This window comes from Thrips palmi, unplaced genomic scaffold (assembly GCF_012932325.1).
Source record: "Thrips palmi isolate BJ-2018 unplaced genomic scaffold, TpBJ-2018v1 HiC_scaffold_18, whole genome shotgun sequence".
In the NCBI taxonomy this organism is placed as follows: Eukaryota; Metazoa; Arthropoda; class Insecta; order Thysanoptera; family Thripidae; genus Thrips; species Thrips palmi.
In genome coordinates this window covers 11,878,552-11,891,178 of record NW_023144627.1, presented here as the reverse complement: position 1 = coordinate 11,891,178, position 12,627 = coordinate 11,878,552, and the positions used below count along the sequence as shown (strand labels likewise).

Genomic DNA, 12,627 nt, shown 5'->3' with positions numbered 1-12,627 from the left:
CCCCCCCCTCGCTGTCCTGCCCTCAATGTGTGAGTATGCGCGCATGAGTGTGTATGCAAGAGTGTTGGCGTGTGTTGCACTCGGAGTGGCGCTTGCCCGTGCGTCAGTCTCTACGACGGCCTGTCTGTCTGTCTGTCTGTCTGTCTGTCTGCCTGCCTGTCTGCCTGTCTGTCTGCCTGTCTGTCTGTCTGCCTGTCCGTCCGTCCGTCCGTCCGCTCGGCCACACCATTATGAATCAATGTGCCGCCGGGTCGGCGACCGCGGTGCCGCCGTGTTGCCGCGCCCCTTTGATGCACCCCGCGTTAATTATGCTGTGTGCATAACTCGGGCCGCCCCACACGCAAGGGAGGGGGAGAGGGAGAGAGAGAGAGAGAGAGAGAGAGAGAGAGAGAGAGAGAGAGAGAGAGAGAGAGAGAGAGAGAGAGAGAGAGAGAGAGAGAGAGAGAGAGAAAGAGAGAGAGACGCACGCGCGAAAAGGCCGCCAATCCGATCCACATTCATTCACAGTGTGCGTGCCGCGTTGCACTTTCGCGCACACGACACGCGACAAAAACACGGGGACAAGGCGACCGGGCGAAAAACACGACGAAAACAACAACAGAGGGCAGACTTGCGGGCAAAGGCAAACACAACACACACCGGGGATGAAAAATGATTCCCACTTGTCGCGGAGCGGGACAAGGAAAAGCGGAAAAGGGCGAGCCTGGCAGCCACCCACAGTGGGCCGGAAGACCGGTGGAGGCGGGCAAAACTCTAGACGTGTTTTGAGCTCTAGAGTCGCTAAGCAGGACTCGAACCGAACGTGAGACCCCACCAATGGATTGCTCTCCGAGCGAGGAATCCATTGGTGGGGTCACACGTTCGGTTCAAGGCCTGTTTAGCGACTCTGGAGCTCAAAACGCGTCTAGAGTTTCGGCCGCCTCCACCGGTCTTCCGGCCCACTGTGCAAACCTTGGGCCCTGCGCCCTGGCGCAGGGTCGGTTCTCATGCACCGGCGGGGACACGCCGTAGCGGCGCCGCTCAAATATTTATCAAATTTGCGCTCCCCTGCAATACGAGCCTCGCCCCACCCCGCGGAGTCATTTGCATCGGGGATCGACGGCAGTGAGCGACCGCAGGGAAATAAATACTAATAATCATAACAATTAGCCTGCCCGGGCCGGGCTGGGCGGGCTGTGCCGGACGGGCGGCAGTCGTGCCCCCCTCGACGGCGGTGCAGCCTCGGGGGATGCGGATGGGGCACGCCACGCCTCACCTGGGGCCGCATCACGCCGCATCGCGCCGCATCACGCCGCATCGCGCCGCATCAGGCAGGCCGGCCAGTCATTGCCACCAGTTTTATCCCGCCTCGATTCCCTTTATCATCGTCGCTATCAAAACACCCCCCCCCCCCCACACACACACACACCAAAGCGACCCGGCGAGCAGCTGGTCGACAGCATACGCCATTTCACCCATTTTATACCATGCGCCAATCAAACCCACACTCCGAAATGGCGCAGTTGTTCCATAGCCCGAGTCTGTCTGTCTGTCTCTCTCCCACCGGTTGCGGATTTGGCGTAAAGGAACCAGTAAGGAGGGGATGACGTGATCCGTGTAAGACACAATGCCATTATGTATACAACACATTAAGGACGCGGGCGCGGCGGTGCACTGGAGGGGGTCCTGCTCCCGCTCTTCACTTTTTCATCGGCCGGTCCAATAATTCATGCACCCCCCTTCCAGTGTGGCGGGCGGGCTTGCAGGACATCGCGCGGCTTGTCGCGGCTCCCAGGCCACCCCCTCCCGCCTGGGGCGAGGCTACTAGGCGCGAGAGAGAAGCCAATTACAAACTCACACTCAAATTCAATCCAATTCGCTGCTCGCCACGGCCCGGTTCTTCAAGCCCAGCCCGGCCCAGCCAGTGCACCGGGCGGGTCACCGCTACACTACAAAGGACCGAGCCGAAAACAATTTGTGCGTGTTGGAGAGTGAGAGGAAGGAGAAGGGGGAGGGAAGACTGTTCCCTTCGGCGTGCGCGGCGAGGCGCGAAAGCCCTTCACCGATTTGCAGCGGCGGGGCGGGGCGGGGCGATGAAGGGCGCAGACAATCTTTTCCCATTTTCATGGGCGGGGCCGGGCGGGGCCGGGCGGGGGGCACACCGGCAACGCAAAAGAATGAGAAGCGCCTTGGAAGCTATATCAACATGGGAATGGCGGAGGGATCCAGGACCAGGAGGGCCAGCGAGGGGGAAGGGGGAATTGGGTTAGGGCGGGATCCGCCATCGGCCCCTGCGGCCGCGCCACGCCACGCCACGGCGTTGCCATGCTGATCACGCCTGCCGAACTGCGTGCGGCGTGGCGCGGCACGGCGCGGTCCCTTTGTATGCAGCTGGGCGGCAATAAACGGCCGGGGCGGAATGCTGGCGGCGTGAGCGGCGTGCTGCGCGAAGGGGAGGGGGAAAGGGGGAGTGAAGGGCGCGCCGCTGTCGAACCCTGGACGTGGCCGTCGCCGCCGTGCGCTTGGCCGAGAGCCCGAAGACCAGTGGGGGCAGTGGGCTGCGTAAATCTCTGGCCGGATCCCCGCCGTCTTGCTCGGCCTGTGTGCCGCGAGCACATCCTGGGGCCGCGGCCGGGCGGGACGGACACAGTGGCCGTCGACGTCGACCTCCCCCTCTCCGCCAATCCGGGATCCGCCACTGGCGCGCACCTCGTGTTATGCCACATCTGGGACCCCGGGCCGCATTGCAGCCCAGGCACGAACGGCGGCGTGTGCTGGGGCTTCCGAGCGTCCCGGGGGCGGGGCGGGGCGGGGCGGGATTGGATCGCCTCCGCGGCGCTCATCTGCAGGCGGGGCACGGAGGCGGTTCCCTTCGGCTCCCTGCGGCTCCCTTCGGCGTCGCAGCACACCCCGGCGCCCTGCCGGCGTGCCCACGGCGTGCCCACGACGTGCCCACGGCGTGCCGCGCCAAACCCATCCGACGGCGTCGCCGGCGACGTGCGGCCGCCGCAGGTAACTCCCGCCCGGCCTTCTCCGACGGCCGAGCGCGCAGCGACGCCGCCGCCAGAGGCCGAGGTGGCGGGTTCGCGACCCACCGCCTGCCTCCCTTCGGCGGGCGACCAGATAAATCCTGGCCGGCTGGGGGCCCCGCCCGCCCCGCCCGCCCCAGGGCGACGACGACATCGACGACGACGTCGCCGACGACGACAGCCCAGGAGGGGCCGGCACTGTAATCACTCCATCATCCCCGAAAGGATCCGATTCCGAACGGAGCTGGCTGTCTCTGTCGCTCTCGCACGCCGGTGCGAAGAGGGTGCACTGTTCGCACGCAGCCGGCGGGCCCGACCCGGCCTGGCCCGGAGGGCTCATGACCCCTGCAACTCAATTACCGCCACGGCGACGAGCGCGACGAGGAAGGTGACAAGGGTGTGCGACCCTCCCGGCGGCACCACCAGGACACCGCCACCAACAACAACAAATGAAAAGACCGGGGAGACCGAACCGCGATCCCCAGCGACACCAAGAACGCCCGGCGCGGCCAGCGTGCTGCAGCACCCCGACGACGCGGTGCCGGGGTCGCGGCGGTCGGCTCCACTCCACTGGCACGGCATTCCGGAGGGACGGCGTCGAGGCCCTGACCTGCCCCACGGGGACCGTCGCCACCGCACTGGCAAACTGGCGGCATCCTTCGGGCCCTTCCCCCGTTCCGGCGTTCCACGGTGGACGCTAAATTTCAATATTTACAGGCTGGAGCTGTTTGCACAGTGGCCTCAGTCGTCGCGATAAGTCCACGCCGCGACAAACGGCGAGCTGGCCGGGACGGCCGGGACGACGCCGTCGACGGCCTGCCGGGCTGGCCGACGTCGCGGCCTCCAACCCTCCCTGCTCCACGCAGCCTCGCGGCCTGTGTAAATATTCATCCCCCTTTTGGGCAGCCTTTTGTATTATTCACGTCTCCATATCGCCACACCTTTGAAGCTGCACGGCGGTGGCGGCGCGGCGGCGGTTCGCCGAGCTCCGCCGAGCGGCCGGTGAAGCGCCAAAGTGACGCGGGCTCGCCTGCCCCCGCCTCCAGAGCGAGCATTTCCAGAATCAACATTTCCCGCCGAAAACACGACCGCAGTCGAAACACATCGCCGCCTCCGCGGCCGGCGGAAAGGGAATCCGGAATGAACCGCACGGTGGACTAGAAGACCGGTGGAGGCGGCCCAAACTCTAGACGCGTTTTGAGCTCCAGAGTCGCTAAATGGGGCTCGAACCGAACGTGTGACCCCACCAATGGATTGCTCTTCGCAAGAGGAATCCATTGGTGGGGTCACACGTTCGGTTCGACGGAAAAATTTTTCCCCGCCCTGAAACTTTCTCCAAGACCTTGTTTCTGCAAGGCGCTCCTGGAGGGCGCTGACGCGCCGCCCTAGTCGGAAAGCCAGCGGCATTGCCGCGCAAAGGCGGCCCATGCCGGCGAACCACGTGTCGCCACGTGGGCCAATCGACCCACCAATACGTGGCGACCGGGCGACGCGCCACGGGCCGCCCGGGCCGGCCAGCACCGAAACGCCACGTTGCCTCCGACCGGCGCCCCACCGGGGGCGGATCCAGCGGCGCCACTCAGGGAGCACGCCAAAGACGGACAAAGCCACAGCCGGGCCGGCTTCGATCCCCCGGCACACAACTCTCACAAATTGCTCTAGACCACCAGAGGGCCTTGGGGTCTGAATCATCCGGTGCAACTAATTTCATTGCCAATACCTTTTAAAAATACAGGAGACGCCGGTAATCACCAAAAATAAAGGATTTTTTCTTTCTAGTAAAATAACGAGTCCGCAGGGCCACTTCTACACCGAAGAACGACGCGACGCGGCATGGTTAGGTCTCCCACCCGGAAAAGCTGCGACACGAACACGCAAAGTCTAACACGAGTCGCAGAGGATTTTCCTCTTCTCGTCACGCGGGACACGGGACCGTGGCACAGTGGGCCAGAAGACCGGCGGAGGCGGCCAAAACTCGACACGCGTTTCCAGCACCAGAGTCGCTAAACGGGACTCGAACCGCGCGTGTGACCCCACCAATGGATTCCTCGTTCGGAGAGCAATCCATTGGTAGGGTCCCGGTCTTCTGGCCCACTGATCGAAAGCTAGTTCACGCGCAAAAAAAGTTTTTTGTCACATTTTCTTTTCTCTAAACTCGCTATTCAAAGCAGGGTTTTAAGTCTACCGTTATAAACACCCCGCCTGCGTTGATTACACGACTCCCGAGTTAGAAGGCCGTGCAGATAAGCGAAAGTGCGCCTAACTACTGTATAAAAACCAACAACAAAAACACTACGGCAAAGCGAGACGCCACAATAAATACACACAAGCGGCAAAACGGGGTGCGGGCGACTATCGGATCACGACCGCGCCCGTTCACGCAAACAACACATTTGGCGGCGCGATAGGCGGCGATGGTGCGATCCCTCGCCGTTTACAGTCGGAAAGGGAGTCGGTTCAAACAAGCCCGAAACGACACCACCGCGATGACGCGAGCGATTGCAAGGGCGGTCGCATCCACGCCATGTCGCACAGTGGGCCAGAAGACCGGTGAGGGCGGCCTAAAGTCTAGACGCGTGCAGAGCTCCAGAGTCGCTGAACAGGACCCGAACCGCTCGTGTGACCCCACCAATGGATTCCTCGTTCGGAGAGCAATCCACTGGTGGGGTCACGGGCTCGGTTCTAGTCCCGTTTAGCGACTCTGGAGCTCAAATAGAGTTTTCCGCCTCCACCGGTCTTCTGGCCCACTGTGCGTCGCGCGGACCCAACCTCGGCGTGCGTGACAGAGTCCGGAAAAGCGATGGGCCCGTCGAAGAGGACCCCACGCGACCCGATTTCCTGCCCCCGGCTCCCTGAATTAGTAAGGCGGTGCAGGCAGTGCACCAAGGCACCCCTGTGTACATTCTGTTTGCTTCACCACGCGGCACGCCACTGCCAACAACACGCGGGCCGGCAGTGCACTGCGAGGCCTGCAAGGCCGGCACTCCGTAAGGCGGGGAACACAGTGCACCCGCGCCAAAGCTCGACAACTTACCCGATCGTCCTCGCCCTCACTATCACACTGCAACAGAAAAACAAAAGGGGGCAACGTAAGTAAAAAAGAAGCAACAGAAACAAAACGAAAATAATAAAAAAATGAGGAGAGCGGCAAGCAACAAAAGCGCATCGCAAAACAACCAACCAGCAACAACAACAACACGAGGACCCCCACGGCACTATGATACTTGGCTCGGCACATTACGCGCGGCTCAACAACCTAATAAGTACCAGGCGGACAGGTTCTCGGGATGGGCTGAGGGGGGGGGGAGAGAGGAGAGAGAGAGAGAGGGAGAGAGAGAGAGAGAGAGAGAGAGAGAGAGAGAGAGAGAGAGAGAGAGAGAGAGAGAGAGAGAGGAAACAAAGATTGCAGTGCCGTGCGGCCCATTTAGACGCAGTCACCGCGCCGCATGCGCTCAGCTCGCGGTCTGTGGTTGTTCGCTTGTTCGCGAGGCGTGCTGCTACGTACTGCCGACAGTTATTCGCAAAGAGGGAGGGAGAGAGAGAGAAAAAGGCGCTGCTGCCGGTGTTGCTACTGCTGCTTGTCCGTCGTGGTGCGGTGCAGGTGCAAAGGAAAGGGGAGGGGAGGCGAGGGGAGGCGCATGCAACGTGCAAGGTAGCGGCGCACCGACGGACCATTAGGGCAGGCTTCAGTGGTAAAAGACGCGCCATTTTCATAACTAGCGTCTCAGTCGCACGCCAGCACGCACACACACACACACACTCACATACGAACATGCACACAATGGCTCACCAAGACACACACAAAATATCTGCACGCCCGCGTCAAAAAAGTGAGAAATTTATTTCTGGGCGCATCCAGCCCGACAGATATAAACGCAGCACACCTACATCAGACAGGCAGACACAGACACACACACACAAACACACGCACAGCGGCACCCGCCCAATAAAGTTACACCTCGCTTGCTAATTGCCCCACCTAATTAGCAGACAATAAGCGACAACCCGCCCCCAGCCCGGCACGGCTCGGCTCGGCACAGCGGGCCAGAAGACCGGTGGAGGCGGACAAAACTCTAGACGTGTTTTGAGCTCCAGAGTCAGTAAATGGGACTCGAACCGAACGTGTGCCCTTCTTCCCGTCGCGGGCCCTTCTTTATTTTGGGGGCCTCGCCATGTTTGTCGCCCTGCCTCCGCTCCACAGTGGGCCAGAAGACCGGTGGAGGCCCTTTGAGCTCCAGAGGCGCCAAATGGAACTCAAACCGAACGTGTGACCCCACCACCAATGGATTGCTCGAGGGGGAAATCACTCGCGTAATAGTCGGGTCACCGATTCCTAGTATTACGCGTAATAGTAATAGCGTAACAGCCAAATTTTTTAAAATTTTCCCTATTTTGAGTCTGATTTTAGCCCAAATCTGGATATTTTCGAGCGTAATAAGCCTTCTGTAATAGCGTAATAGAACGTAATAGGGAGTAGTCGGGTCACAGTTTTTAAGAGTGATTTCCCCCTCGGGATTGCTCTCCGAACGAGGAATCCATTGGTGGGGTCACACGTTCGGTTCGAGGCCTGCTTCGCGACGCTGGAGCTCAGAACGCGTCCGGAGTTTTGTCCGCCTCCACCGGTCCTCTGGCCCAGTGCTCGGCCCGGCTGGGAGCGCCGCGGCGGTAGACTGTCCCGCCACACAGCCCGGTGCAACTGGGGTGCCTGCAGCCACGGCGCTAGCCACCGCGCGCGCCGCAGCCGCCTGCCTCCACTGGCCGCGCGCTGTCTGTCTGTCTGTCTGTCTGTCTGCCCAATAAACAGCCCGCCAAACCACGCCGCGTGGCCAACACCAACAAGACCGCCTCGGCCGCGGGGCCGCGCCACCTACGCCTCTACAATCAATTACCCGAGTTAACTCATCCATCAGAGCGAGAGAGACAGCCGGAAAAGCGATGACGGCGTAATCAAAGGGACATCAAATACAAAAAAGGGAGAGAAAGAAAAAAAAAAGCAGACGAGCGCGAATCTCCCTCTCTCCTAAAAGCGGCAGTATTTTTTCCGGCACCTTCCCTCTCCATCTTCATTCCGTTTATTTTTTTTCCTCTCTCTCTCTTTAATTTCAGTCTCTCTCCGTCCCGCGCGTGACTAATTGCTGCGGGGCGTAAGAGATTTATCAGGGCCAAGGACCGAAGGGCCGAACCGGAGGGCCGAACCGCGAGTCTGTCTCACTCGCACCCACACGCCGGCATGCGTACCGCGAGTGCGACAGAGACAGGGCGACAGCGCCCTTTCATTACATCCAGGCGTCACTGGGCGTTTTATTTCCCACCTCGATGCAATGGTGGCAACCGACAAAGCTAAAAGGTTAGTCATTCATCACATTTCGCCTCTCTTTGTCGGCGGCAGCGCGCCAGCCAGACGGCCAGTGAGAGGGATGGGAGCAGACGGCCGTCCTTTTGTATTCATTACCTCGTTATTGACTTTACAGGGTGCCACGCCCCGCCACGCCCCGCCCCGCCCCGCCACGCCCACAGAGGGTGGGGCGCCTGATAATTGTTTCGAAAGCTAGACGACTTCCAGGGAGACTGCCTGGCCTGGAGACTGCAGCTACCGGCAGTCGGTCAGGCAGGCAGGCAGGCAGGCAGGCAGGCAGGCAGGCAGGCAGGCAGCAGGAGCAGCCAGGCGCAGCCAGCAGCAGCAGGGAGGCAGCCAGGCAGGCCTCAGCCAGGCAGGCAGCCAGGCAGGCAGCCAGCAGGCAGCCAGCAGGCAGCAGGCGGCAGCCAGGCGGCAGCCAGGCGGCAGCCAGGCAGGCGCCAGGAGGCAGCGCAGGAAGGCAGAGCAGGCAGCCAGGCAGGCAGCAGGCAGGGCCCAGGCAGGCACCAGGCACGAGCAGGCAGCAGAGGACAGGCAGGCAGCCGCAGGACCCAGGCAGGTCAGGCAGGCAGCTCAGCAAAAGCCCCGGGCCAGGAGCAGGACAGCCAGCCTCGCCGAGACGAATCCAATTTCCTCACCATCTCCCGCCGGCATCCGCCAATGCCAAATTGAAATTGCGTCGCCGGCGCTTCGCTCACTTCACTCGGCCTCGCGCTTCGAGAGGCACGCGGGAAAAGGAAGATGCTGGGGGTTTCCAGTGCAGTGAGCCGCCTCCAGAGACCCACTGACGGGCACGAGGACAGCACGGCACCGCAGACCCACTTAATTTGGTTTCGGCGAGAGCTTCGAAAAAAATCCTGTGGATCCATAAGGAACACCTTGGAAAAGATGACAGAGAGCCGAGGGACCTAAGAAACCCTCAGGACAGCGGTCCTTTATTTTCCAGTGTACTGACTGGGTGACACCTTAATCCGTTTTTCCTCCCACTTTTTACTTTTGTATTTTTCTTTTACTCTGTTTTTAACCGTCCCCGCGAGGACAAAACGGAAATAAAGTGTGGGCCGCTGCTGCTAGCGAAGCGCCGAGCTCCGGAGGTGGAGATGGATAACTTCCGAGGCGCGGCGAACGCGGCGACGAGGCCCCCACACCGTAAATCGTAAAGTTGTAGCGCAAGAGTAATAACAACTTGATATCGCCGAGTCGGTAAGTAGGGCCGCCCCGCCCCGCCCCGCCCCGCCCCGCCAACCAGACTGGCAACTTCACAGGGGGTTCGGCGAGGGCGGGCGAGGGGCCTCCAGACCGGCTCCGCAGGGGGGGCGGGACGATCTCGCGGCCCGCCGCTCAAAGCTTCGGAAAGCCGATGAAAAGCTTCCCGCAAGCCCTGCGGGAGCCCCTTGGGGGCCCGCGGGAAAGCTCGCGGACTGCGAGCCAAGAGGGGGGACGCGATGCGACGCGACGCGCGAGGCTCCAGCATTTTCGGCGCCTGCGAGCCGTAATCGTGCAACGCGCGGCACGCATCAAGTATTTTAATTTCGGAACTCGTTTGTTGATTTTCGTTATTATCGCGGCGGCGCCACACTACAAACTACTACAGGTTAATGGCCGAATAAAGTGAGTAATTTGAACACCGTGCAGCGCTTCGCTCCCAACAGACTCGACACCGTAAAAAACCCAAACGTCTCTAACTCTTTCACCATGGGGGAAATGGAGGTGGCGCGACTCGGCAAGGCGCGAAGGATTATTTCGCCTCCGCCCTGTCCGAGGGGGAGGGGAGGGGAGGGGAGGGAGGGAGGGGGGGAGAGAGAGAGAGAGAGAGAGAGAGAGAGAGAGAGAGAGAGAGAGAGGAGAGAGAGAGAGAGAGAGAGAGAGAGAGAGAGAGAGACGGGACCAAAGTGGAGGTGGAGGCCCGCCCCGGGCAGCGGTCTGCATGGGGCTCAACAGCGACAAACTAAGCCAATTCCGAGCCGACAGAGCGCACCGCTCGCGCGCCGTGTCGCTCAAAGCGCGAGGCTGCTGGGGCTGCGGCCGCAAATAGTTCCAGGAACGATTCCAGAACGGCTCTATTAACGCCGCGGTCACCTTCAGGGCCGACCATTGTTACAGTGTTACGCAACAAGCCGGCCGCACAGTGGGCCAGGAGACCGTTAGAGGCGGCCAAAATTCTAGACGCATTTTGAGCTCTAGAAACGCTAATGAGACTCGAACCGAACGTGTGACCCCACCAATGGATTGCTCTCCGAGCGAGGAATCCATTGGTGGGGTCACACGAGCGGTTCGAATCCTGTTTAGCGACTCTGGGGATCAAAACGCTTCTAGAATTTTGGCCACCGCCACCGGTCTTCTGGCCCACTGAGGGCCGGTGTACGTACTGCCGAAGACAAACTCCGAAATTCGGCGTCAACACCGCGCGTCAAGACGACAGACTTTCGCGGCAACGGAGTTCCCCACCTCGTCCTTGTCCAGGCTGGGCAGCAGGATGACGTGCACGGGCAGGGTGGCCAGCGTCTCTATCAGGCTGGCGAGCGCACCGCTCAGCACCATCACCTCGGGCATGGCGGCGTGGCGGAGGTGGCGAAGCGGGCCCCGACAGCCCAGGGTGCCTAGGGTGCCCAGGGTGCCCAGGGCCGTGTCGACGCCGACGAGGGCCATCCTCCACTGCGGGCCGCCTGGGGCCGCCCCGCCAGGCAGGCCAGTGCAGGGCCAACCCCTTCGCATTGACCCGCCCCCCGGGCCCCGCCGAGGGCCCCGCCGAGGGCCCACGGGGGCGTGACCCGCACGCAGGCCGGCCGCCTCAAAGGGCTTTACCTATCTCGACACATCGGCCCATGACGTGTCCGAGGGCCGCAAAAGCCGGCGAAGCCATTCAGGGGGGAATCCACTTTGGACAAGTCAGTCAAAGTAATGAACAACGTGGCGCGCGCGCGTAATCGCTCCGCGGCGACGACGCCGCCAAACGCACAGGGCCATTCTGGGAGGCAACTTCAACGCCATCGTGCCTCCCTTTGGGCTGCCAACGCAAATGCCACGCGGCTTTGGCCCCCTGTGTGTGTGCGTGAGAGAGAGAGAATGGGGCGCACGTTACACCAACATGACAGCGGCAGCGCCAGGGCAGCACACCGTCACTAAGACAACACAGGTGGAAAAACTTTCCAGACGGATATGGGACACGGACACACACAGAGGCGATGAAACAAAAGTGGTCGTGTACTATCCGATCGCAAACATTTACAAGTTTACTACTACTACTACTGCGGGTGTTGTTGGGGGTGGTGTTGTTACACACACACACACACACACACACACACAGAGGCCATTTTCATCCAATAGGGCTGAGCGACAGGGGCGCGTCGCCGTCGCCCGACGAGGCCGGCCCAGATAAGAGCGACTGTCTGGCTATGGCGGTATGAAATATGCATGACTATTAAAAGTGCGACGACTCGGACGTCTCTCTCCAGGCGACTCCAGGCAGACTCCAGGCAGACTCCAGGCAGACTCCAGGCAGACTCCAGGCAGACTCCAGGCAGACTCCAGGCACCGCGGACACAGTGCAGGCCGAACAGCGCCGCCAACAAACCAAACAAAAAAAAAAAAAACTCACACCGCGGGCCGCAAAGAGGCGACAGCAAATTAAACGGAGCGGAAAAAATCTACAAAATAAAAAGGTCTCGAGCAAAACGAGAGAGAGAGAGAGAGAGAGAGAGAGAGAGAGAGAGAGAGAGAGAGAGAGAGAGAGAGAGAGAGAGAGAGAGAGAGAAAAGCTCGGCGACGCAAAACAATCTCGAGACGACGCTCGAGGGGGTGACCGTGGCGCGGACCGCGAAGGAAGGCCCCCGGAGCCGCTGCGTCGCGAAAAATGGCAGTGTAGGCTCAAGAAAAATGCCCCACAAACAGCATAATTGCAGCTTTAAAACTTTTAACGACTTGCGAGGCGGCGCGCGCTTTGGCGAGCTTTACTGCGGTTATCAAGCCGAGCGCAGCGCGAACGGGAAGAAGAAGAAGAAGAAGAAGAAGAAGAAGAAGAAGAAGAAGAAGAAGAAGAAGAAGAAGACCGCCATTTCAATATTCCGCGCGACCCCTCCAACCACTCGGCGCGGTCATCAAAGGAGAGCCCTGGAAACGGCCGCAACAACGCGGAGAGAGAGAGAGAGAGAGAGAGAGAGAGAGAGAGAGAGAGAGAGAGAGAGAGAGAGTGAAAAGAGAGGGAGGGAGAAAGAAAAAAACCAGCGGATGCACGTCTGTCTCCTTTCTGTCATTTTTCCTTCC

At 60.7% G+C, this 12,627-nt stretch overlaps 1 protein-coding gene across 1 annotated transcript in view; it reads right to left on the bottom strand.

Annotated features, from left to right (window-relative positions):
* LOC117644709 (autism susceptibility gene 2 protein-like) overlaps nt 1-12,627 on the bottom strand; it is a gene marked incomplete at its 3' end in the record, with an annotated part of 81,919 nt that overhangs the window by 43,449 nt on the left and 25,843 nt on the right. The window contains exon 5 of the mRNA XM_034384323.1: nt 6,043-6,069. Coding sequence (XP_034240214.1) covers nt 6,043-6,069 — 27 coding nt within the window. The remainder of the gene's footprint in view (nt 1-6,042; nt 6,070-12,627) is intronic.